This window comes from Megalobrama amblycephala, linkage group LG14, assembly GCF_018812025.1.
Source record: "Megalobrama amblycephala isolate DHTTF-2021 linkage group LG14, ASM1881202v1, whole genome shotgun sequence".
Taxonomy (NCBI): domain Eukaryota; kingdom Metazoa; phylum Chordata; class Actinopteri; order Cypriniformes; family Xenocyprididae; genus Megalobrama; species Megalobrama amblycephala.
In genome coordinates this window covers 30,793,606-30,803,589 of record NC_063057.1, presented here as the reverse complement: position 1 = coordinate 30,803,589, position 9,984 = coordinate 30,793,606, and the positions used below count along the sequence as shown (strand labels likewise).

The 9,984-nt window shown below is 38.8% G+C and overlaps 1 protein-coding gene across 2 annotated transcripts; it reads left to right on the top strand.

Annotated features, from left to right (window-relative positions):
- Positions 1-1,410: 1,410 nt before the first annotated feature.
- Positions 1,411-3,406, top strand: LOC125246070 (C-type lectin domain family 4 member E-like). Of its 2 annotated transcripts, none has more exons than XM_048156913.1 (4): positions 1,411-2,033; positions 2,671-2,798; positions 2,874-2,974; positions 3,090-3,406. In XM_048156913.1, the coding sequence occupies exons 1-4, from the start codon at positions 2,015-2,017 to the stop codon at positions 3,220-3,222; spliced, it is 381 nt and encodes a 126-aa protein (XP_048012870.1). In that variant the 5' UTR covers positions 1,411-2,014; the 3' UTR covers positions 3,223-3,406. The 2 variants fall into 2 exon arrangements, with proteins under 2 accessions (XP_048012870.1, XP_048012869.1); XM_048156912.1 differs by having other exon boundaries at positions 2,668-2,798.
- The last annotated feature ends 6,578 nt before the right edge of the window (positions 3,407-9,984 follow it).

Genomic DNA, 9,984 nt, shown 5'->3' with positions numbered 1-9,984 from the left:
TGGTGGACAGCCATTTTTAGGTCTCTCCAGAGATGCTCAGTTGGGTTTAAGTCAGGGCTCTGGCTGGGCCATTCAAGAACAGTCACGGAGTTGTTGTGAAGCCACTCCTTCGTTATTTTAGCTGTGTGCTTAGGGTCATTGTCTTGTTGGAAGGTAAACCTTCGGCCCAGTCTGAGGTCCTGAGCACTCTGGAGAAGGTTTTCGTCCAGGATATCCCTGTACTTGGCCGCATTCATCTTTCCCTCGATTGCAACCAGTCGTCCTGTCCCTGCAGCTGAAAAACACCCCCACAGCATGATGCTGCCACCACCATGCTTCACTGTTGGGACTGTATTGGACAGGTGATGAGCAGTGCCTGGTTTTCTCCACACATACCACTTAGAATTAAGGCCAAAAAGTTCTATCTTGGTCTCATCAGACCAGAGAATCTTATTTCTCACCATCTTGGCAAACTCCATGCAGGCTTTCATGTGTCTTGCACTGAGGAGAGGCTTCCGTCGGGCCACTCTACCATAAAGCCCAGACTGGTGGAGGGCTGCAGTGATGGTTGACTTTCTACAACTTTCTCCCATCTCCCGACTGCATCTCTGGAGCTCAGCCACAGTGATCTTTGGGTTCTTCTTTACCTCTCTCACCAAGGCTCTTCTCCCCCGATAGCTCAGTTTGGCCAGACGGCCAGCTCTAGGAAGGGTTCTGGTCCTCCCAAACGTCTTCCATTTAAGGATTATGGAGGCCACTGTGCTCTTAGGAACCTTAAGTGCAGCAGAAACTTTTTTGTAACCTTGGCCAGATCTGTGCCTTGCCACAATTCTGTCTCTGAGCTCTTCAGGCAGTTCCTTTGACCTCATGATTCTCATTTGCTCTGACATGCACTGTGAGCTGTAAGGTCTTATATAGACAGGTGTGTGGCTTTCCTAATCAAGTCCAATCAGTATAATCAAACACAGCTGGACTCAAATGAAGGTGTAGAACCATCTCAAGGATGATCAGAAGAAATGGACAGCACCTGAGTTAAATATATGAGTGTCACAGCAAAGGGTATACTTAGGACCATGTGATATTTCAGTTTTTCTTTTTTAATAAATTTGCAAAAATGTCAACAATTCTGTGTTTTTCTGTCAATATGGGGTGCTGTGTGTACATTAATGAGGAAAAAAATTAACTTAAATGATTTTTAGCAATATACCAAAGAGTGAAAAATGTAAGGGGTTCTGAATACTTTCCGTACCCACTGTATATATATATATATATATATATATATATATATATATATATATATATATGACTAACTTTGTACTTCAGATTTTACATATAATGACACTGAGTGATTCTGTGATAATAAATGCATTTAAATGTACACAATCTGTATTGTTAAAAAAATATTTTCAGTTACTCTTGAAGTTCCTTAATGCATAAATACTTGAAGTATTTCCACAGAACAGTTCCTTTTGCATTAATACAATCAATAAACACAAACACAGATGAGGAACAAAACACACTTCACTCCAGAGGAGAAACTAGTACTAGTTCGTTGGCATCTTGAAGACACTAAAACTGTCTGAAAGTGTAAATGAAAATATAGAGAGGAGTACAACCTGCAAAAATGAGCAGAAAAAATGGACAAACCACTAATATCTATGAAAATGATGATGACGTTATAAAAGGTAAAATTGGAAAAGAGATCACAGACTCAACACAAGGAAAATCATCTGAATTCAAAAGTACTGAGATTATTAGTTCACTCAGTTTTCATGCTTTCAGTTGATGTGTGCTGTGTTATGTGGATAAACAAAGAGAATAATGTCATGTTTGTTATTCTACAGAAAGTGTTTGTGTGAAGATCAGAAGCTCCAGAGCAGCTGCAGTGTGTTTGGTGCTGCTGTGTGTTCTTCTGCTGACTGCAGTCATAGTGCTGTGTGTCACGTTCACTCTAGAGAGACGACAGTTAATATCCAAGAATGAAAACCTGACCATTGAGAGAGACCAGCTAAAACTGGAGAAAAATGACCTTCAGATGAGTCTTGGTAAACTGGGTGAGTTTCTTTTGTCATTTTAGTAGTTGCTACAGAGCAGGAATATAATCTGGTTAGTATTCATAGGTGTTTGAATGTCAAGTGTAATTCTAGTGCACATATTCACAGCATGGAAAGAGTCTATAGTACAAAATAAATTCAGTAACACTTTATTTTAATTGTCCACTTTACTCTTTCTACTGACTACAAGTAACTTTACAACTACATGTCAGTTTATTCTCCTAATCCAGACCCTAACCCTAAACTAACAGTCTACTGATACCCTAATGAGAGTTCACTGACTGCAGTTGAAAAGTTATTATAGTTAGTCAAAGTCTAAAGTGAACCAACAAAATAAAGTGAACCATAAATTTAAATATAAAAACTATTTACTATGTAAAATGTAAAGAATGTACAAATGTTTCCTCTTTCTAGGAAAATTAATAACAAATTTATTTAATTCTTTAGATTTGGAGTGTAGGTACAATCCCTATGAATACTATTGAGATTGTGTTCATAACTGACACTTGTTAAGTGATGTGTTCGGGTTACATGACTTATAGTTACCAGAGATAGTTACCACCCACTAACACTAAAGCTCACAGATGAATGAGACGAGTTAAAAAGGTGCTAATAGTTAAACTGGTTCTGTTAGCAGATGGATGGATTTACTATCAATCCAGTCTTTACTTCATTTCCTCTGAGGAGAAGAACTGGATTGAGAGCAGAAGATACTGTACAGAGAGAGGAACAGATCTGATCATCATAAACAACAGAGAGGAACAAGTGAGTGAAAGAGTGAAAGTGTGTTTAGCTTCTAACCCTAAATGATGAAATGTATTTATGTGTTTTTGTTATTAGGAATTTGTCAAGAACAGTTTTGATGGTTTCTGGATTGGTCTGACTGACAGTGATGTGGAGGGCAGATGGAAATGGGTTGATGGCAGCACACTGACCTCTGGGTGAGAAATCACTGAATTAAACTGATTATTCTCTAATAAATGATCATATCTCACAGTCAGTATCATTTCACACAGAAAGCAGCACTGAACATCTAATGCTGATCTGTTCTTTCAGGTTCTGGAGGTCTGGAGAGCCTAATAGTTACAGAGGTGAGGAAGACTGTGTTTTGACTGATTCAACAGGATGGAATGATTATCCATGTTATGGAGCATTTAGATGGATCTGTGAGAAGATTATTTTTAAATGACACATTTTAATAAATATATGAGCATAATGCATTATGAACACAAAAGCAGCTCATAATAATATAGTAAAGCAAAATATAATTACTGCACATAATGTAATGAGTGTTACATCACTAATAACTTAAAGGTGCCCTAGAATCAAAAATTGAATTTACCTTGGCATAGTTGAGTAACAAGAGTTCAGTACATGGAAATTACATACATTGAGTTTCAAACTCCATTGTTTCCTCCTTGTATAAATCTCATTTGTTTAAAAGACCTCTGGAAAACAGGCAAATCTCAACATAACACCGACTGTTACGTAACAGTCGGGATCATTAATATGTACATCCCCCAATATTTGCATATGTCAGCTCATGTTCAAGGCATTAGACAAGGGCAGCCAGTATTAACGTCTGGATCTGTGCACAGCTGAATCATCAGACTAGGTAAGCAAGCAAGAACGATAGCGAAAAATGGCAGATGGAGCAATAATAACAGACATGATCCATGATTACATTATATTTTTAGTGATATTTGTAAACTGTCTTTTTAAATGTTTCGTTAGCATGTTGCTAATGTACTGTTAAATGTGGTTAAAGTTACCATCGTTTCTTACTGTGTTCACAGAGACGAGCCGTCGTTATTTTCATTTTTAAACACTTGCAGTCTGTGTAATTCATAAACACAACTTCATTCTTTACAAATCTCTCCAACAGTGTGTAATGTTAGCTTTAGCCACAGAGCACCATCAAACTCATTCAGAATCAAATGTAAACATCCAAATAAATACTATACTCACAGGAATCGATCCATGCATGCAGCATGAATGACGAACATCTTGTAAAGATCCATTTGAGGGTTATATTAGCTGCGTGAACTTTGTTTATGCACTATATAACTGCACTTTTAAGTCGAGAGCTCAGGGGGGCAGGGAGCGAGAGATTAAAAGGGGCCGTGCAGCCTGAATCGGCACATAGTTAATGATGCCCCAAAATAGGCAGTAAAAAAGATTAATTAAAAAGAATCTATGGGGTATTTTGAGCTGAAACTTTTTTTGAGCTGACACATTCAGGGGATACCTTAGACTTATATTACATCTTTTGAAAAGACGTTCTACGGCACCGTTAATACAAACTATTATTCATCTACAAATAAAATGAAAAGCATCTCTATAGAGAATCATATCACTAAAATTATAGTTTTGTAGAAAATGAATTTTTTTATTACAATCATTTAAATTTTTATTTCTCAAAAATGATTACAAACATATAATTACATAGTTTGAAAGCAGAAGCTTAATTTGATTAATTTAGTGCATAAAACTTAAACCCCCGGTTTCAGAGACAAGGCTTAAGCTAGTGTCAGACTAAAATGCATGTTTGATCTGTTTTAACTGAAAGTAACTTGTACTGATAGATCTTAAAATATGTCAGTGTCATTGTTTTGTCTCAAGATTCACACCAGTAATGTGTTTTTCTAGGGAACGTTTATAAAAGTACTTAAATGCCTTAATTAAACTAAGGCTTAATCCTGGTTTAGACTAAACCCTGTCTGTGAAACCAAAATGTGTTTCTGGGTCAAATCAATTCAAAATGATGGAGCACATCATGATCACAAAGTTAATAAAGTCTTTATCTTAATCACAATTATTTTAACTTAACAAATTCATGTTACTGTTTGAAAGGCACTTTTCTGTATTATGCTGTTCTGTAATAAACTAAATGTAATATTAAAGCTTAAAACTGAATTATCACAACAACTTTTATGTATTCATATATGTCAAAGCAAATCAATGAAATCAAAATTCATCATTGATATCAGAAATCAGATATAAAAGTGTGTATGACTAATCTTTGCTTCAGTGTGTGATTTGACAGGAATTTCATGTGATTAGTTACTATTTCACTTCTACATCTTCAGAGTATTTTCCCATGTAATTTAGTTAACTTAACAAATTCATGTTACTGTTTGAAAGGCACTTTTCTGTATTATGCCGTTCTGTAATAAACTAATTGTAAAATAAAAGCTTTAAAACTGAATTATCACAACACAAACTTTTATGTATTCAAATATGTCAAATCAAATCAATGAAATCAATATTTATCATTGATATCAGAAATCAAATATAAAAGTGTGTATGACTTTAATCTTTGCTACAATGTGTGATTTGACAGGAATTTCATGTGATTAGTTACAATTTCATTTCTACATCTTCAGAGTATTTTCCCATGTAATTTAGTTATGTCAATCAATCAAACTGTATTTATAAAGCACTTTAAAACAACCGAAGTTGACCAAAGTGCTGTACAGAAGAATATATAAACATAAAATACTCAACTCATACAAGACTTAAAAACAAGAAAAACAAATTAAGAAACAAATGTCAAAATCGAGTGTCAAAGGCCAAAGAGAAAAGGTGGGTTTTAAGAAGCGACTTAAAAGAAGACAATGAAGAGGCCTGACTAATGGGCAGAGGCAGATCATTCCACATTTTAGGAGCTGCTACAGCAAAGGCACGGTCCCCTCTGAGCTTACATTTTGTTTTGGGCACATTCAGGAGCAGTTGATCAGCTGACCTGAGAGAACGGGTGGGTCTATAAGGGTGTAACAGCTCAGAAATGAAAGGTGGAGCAAGACGATTTAGAGATTTAAAAACATAAGAGAATTTTAAAATGGATACGAAAATGTATGGGCAGCCAGTGAAGTGAGGCTAAAATAGGGGAAATGTGCTTGTATTTGCGTTTTCCAGTTAACAGACGTGCTGCAGCATTTTGAACCATCTGCAGATGAGCAACAGAAGACCCACTAACCGAGTGGTGACAAAGGCATGGATTACTGTCTCAAAGTGTTGCCTCGAAAGAAATGGCTTTACTTTGGCCAGCTGCCTCAATTGAAAAAAGCTCGATTTAATGACTGCCCTGATCTGACTGTCAAGCTTAAGGTCAGCGTCGATTTTAACCCTAGGTTAGTAATGGTTTGTTTGTTATACTGGGCCAAGGCCCCCAAATCAACGAAAGAGGTCCCAGTGGTGCCACCAAAAACCATCACCTCTGTCTTTTTTACATTAAAACTTAAAAAATTAAGAGACATCCAGGCCTGTATATCAGCAAGACACTCGAGTAACGGTGTCGGACAGTGTCGTTCTTTTTAAGAGGCACATAAATCTGGCTATCATCTGCGTAAAAGTGGAAAGACATGCCATGCTTCCTGCTTATTGAACCTAGTGGGAGCAAATACGATGAGAAGAGAAGAGGGCCTAAAACTGAGCCCTGTGGGACCCCACAAGAGAGAGGAGCAGAGGAGGACTTAGAGTCACCACAGCTGACACAGAAAGTCTGACCTTCCAAGTAGAACCTAAACCATTCCAGTGCTATGCCCTTGATGCCCACCCACTGCTCCAAACGTGAGATCAGGATTTCATGGTCCACAGTGTCAAATGCAGCAGTTAAATCAAGAAGCACAAGGATAACAGAATCACAGAGTCAGTAGCTAAAAAGATATAATTAAAAACTTTTAAAAGACCAGATTCTGTGCTGTGCAAAGTTTTAAAACCGGACTGGATTTCAAGAATAGAAAATTTCAAGAATAGATTTCAAGAAATTTCAAGAATATTGTGGGCTTTCAAAAAGGCCATTAATTGACTGAAGACTATCTTTTCAAGGATTTTTGAAAGAAAAGGTAGTTTGGAGATAGGCCTAAAATTTGCAAGATCTACAGGATCCAGACCAGGTTTTTTAATCAGAGGTTGCACTACTGCATGTTTAAAATTTTTAGGAACCACACCTGAGGACAGACTGCTATTAACAACTGCAAGAACAGATGGCCCTAAAATAAGAAAGGCCTCTTTAAAAAGCCTGGGAGTAACAGCATCATGTGGAGAACCTGATGGCTTCAAATGATCAACAGTCTCCTGTAACACAGACAAGGTCACAGGCTCAAACCTGTCAAAGACAGCAGAACAGAGGACAGGGATTGAGGGGTCATAAGCAGAAGGTGAAATAAGAGCTCTAGTGGAAGTGACCTTATAAATAAAAAAGTGCAGAAAGTTTTCACAAACAGCAGGGGTGGCATCAATACAGACAGTTTGCAGAGCATTAAGAACTGAATCAATAGTCTTAAACAAAACACGAGGCTTGTTACAGTTTGACAGAATAATTTCAGATAAATATTTTTTTTTAGCATCTTTCACAATTGTCTGATAATGACGCCAGCAGTCCCTTAGCATTTGAAGTGACACATGCAATCTGTCCTTTTTCCATTTGCGCTCAGCTCTACAGCATGAGCTGTGTCATTCAACCATGGCTCAGATTTAGTTTTAGGCTGCCTAATTTTCAATGGAGCCACGGTATCTATGACAGTTTGACAGGTGGAGTGCAACCATGAGCTAAGCTCATCTGAATCATCACATATAGGGTGCTTCTCAATATCCCTCCTCGTTTCCTCGCTCCTCCGCCCTCCATCCTATGACCCGGAAAACGATCGAGCTCAGCCATCTTGAAGGACATATCAATTCTCTAATTGCACCACGAGGAATGAGGAAGCTTTCCGAGGAGTTATGAGCGAGGATACACAGGTGCATCTTTTGCAGAAGTCTTTCTCGTCGAGAAACCTGACGCACGCATAAATTCTCCTCCCCCTTCATATCTGTCACAATAATTTAAATGTATGCTTTACTTTTACAGATTAAATAAACTTTATATCTTATATATTTCAACGGGGCATCTTGCTTTATTAATATTTATTATATTTTTTTAAAATAACCAAACTTTAACAACATGTGGGTAGATCCCTCGAGTGCAGCTGATGACGCTTTGAAGTGACGCTAAAGGGAGCGAGGATATATAGGCTGCGTCCGAAAACCAAGGTAGCTGACTTGCTGCTTTATCAAACAATGACTTGTAAGGCAGCGTTTGTGCATGAAGGCACCTCATGAAATGGATTTCAGACAGACTTCTGAGGCAGCATAAGAGTTTAATGATCTACAGCAATATAGCGTGAGCTTTGGTGAGAACTAAACAAATATTTAATTACTACAGTAGTAATTTCTCGCTAGAAATGACATCAAAAGTGGAAAATGTTGGTCAAAAATGTACATTTACTCACAAACTGGCCAGCAAATGCAACTTTCAGACGCCATCTTTATTTTTCTAGCTCAACTGTCACAGAATGGAAAGCACAGGATTGTCGGATATCAAAGACAGTGAAGGATACATCTATGCTGCCTTCAGAAATCGATCAGATGAAGGTATCTAAGGAAACAGGAAGTGAAGCTAACATTGAATTCGGACGTGCCTTGATGCCTTCCTACCTTAAAATGTGTCCTCAGAAGGCAGCATTTTCCAGTTTTCGGATGCAGCCATCATTTCACTTGATTCAATTCCTCCGTCCTCACTTCTATTCCTTGTTTCCTTCCCTCGCATCCTGGAGGGGTGGAGCTAAGACGCGAGGAGAGGAAACGAGGACGCACAAATAAGAATTGAGAAGCACCCATAGCCTCTGGTATAGCACAGTTCTGATGCGACAGGGCTGGGGAGCAGCGCGAGATTCAACTGTATTACAGGCAAGAGCAATCTCAAACAGTACAGGCATATGGTCAGAAAATACTGCGTCACAGATCTCTAGGTTAAGAACAGGCAAACCATAAGATAGAACAAGATCAAGTGTGTGTCCGCGCTCCTGTGTGGGACCACACACAGACTGCACAAGATTAAAGGAGTCAGTGAGGTATAGAAAAGTCCTTAGCCATCTGGTTATCAGGACAACACACATGAACATTAAAATCTCCAACAATAAGGATGTGGTCGTATTTAGGCATAATTTCAGCCAGAAACACAGAAAAGTCATTTATAAAATCCTTATTGTATTTGGGAGGCCGATAGACCACTGCACATAACACTGTGTGAGAACGACCCAGCTCAAGTAAACTCAGTTCAAAGCTGCTAAACGAGGAAGATAGTGATAGCTGTTTGCATTTATAGACATTCTTATAAACAGTTGCTATTCCTCCTCCTCGTCCCGACATTCGCGGTGAATTAAATTAGCAGCAATCAATGCGGTAAGAGTTCAGAAAAAGCACTGGACTCACCAACCTTCAGCCATGTCTCAGTCACACAGAGAAAATCCAATCCCCGGAGCGTGAAAAAATCCTTTAGGATAAAAGTTTTGTTTGCTAGCGATCTAGCATTTACCAGGCCAATCCTGACAGGAGCCGGCGGGTCTGCGGGGACACAGAGGCCGCAAGTCTTGCAGATTTACCCCGTGTCAATGGGGTCGAGGAGAGCACAGGGCACGGGGATGAAAAGCCTCATCCGAGCTGACGACAGGTACCAACCAGACATCGACAGGGTCCAACAGTCGCCGAGAAATACTGAGACGAGGCACCGCTCGGTATTCACTCCAGGAAGCCATGGAAAAATGCGCCAAGCAGGCCTTCACCCTCACCATCCGAGCGCTGCGTTTATCTCGGCGACGATAGCGTTTACGCCGGGGGTATGAAGCCGGGAAGCGGCAGAGATAAGCTGGGATCCCCGATAGGAGCTTATGTCCACCATGATCAAACTTTACTAAATCTTTTGCAGGGAGTCTGAGATCCAGTAATGTTTGGCGATCATACACCAATAGAGATTAACATTTTGAACAACAAGTGACACAAACAGCATAACATACACAGCGTTAGCAGAAACAGATGGCGAGCCACACTTGTAGCTGAAGTACAGTATTTTTCATCCTTCCAGAAACATCAGTTTTGGAAAGTTTGGCCATAACATTATGATCAATCAAAG

Bases quoted from the DNA above. Each gene is read 5' to 3' on its own strand.
- LOC125246070 (XM_048156912.1), top strand. The intron at 2,799-2,873 runs GTGAGTGAAAGA...TTTTGTTATTAG, and splicing joins TAAACAACAGAGAGGAACAA to GAATTTGTCAAGAACAGTTT. The intron at 2,975-3,089 runs GTGAGAAATCAC...CTGTTCTTTCAG, and splicing joins GGCAGCACACTGACCTCTGG to GTTCTGGAGGTCTGGAGAGC.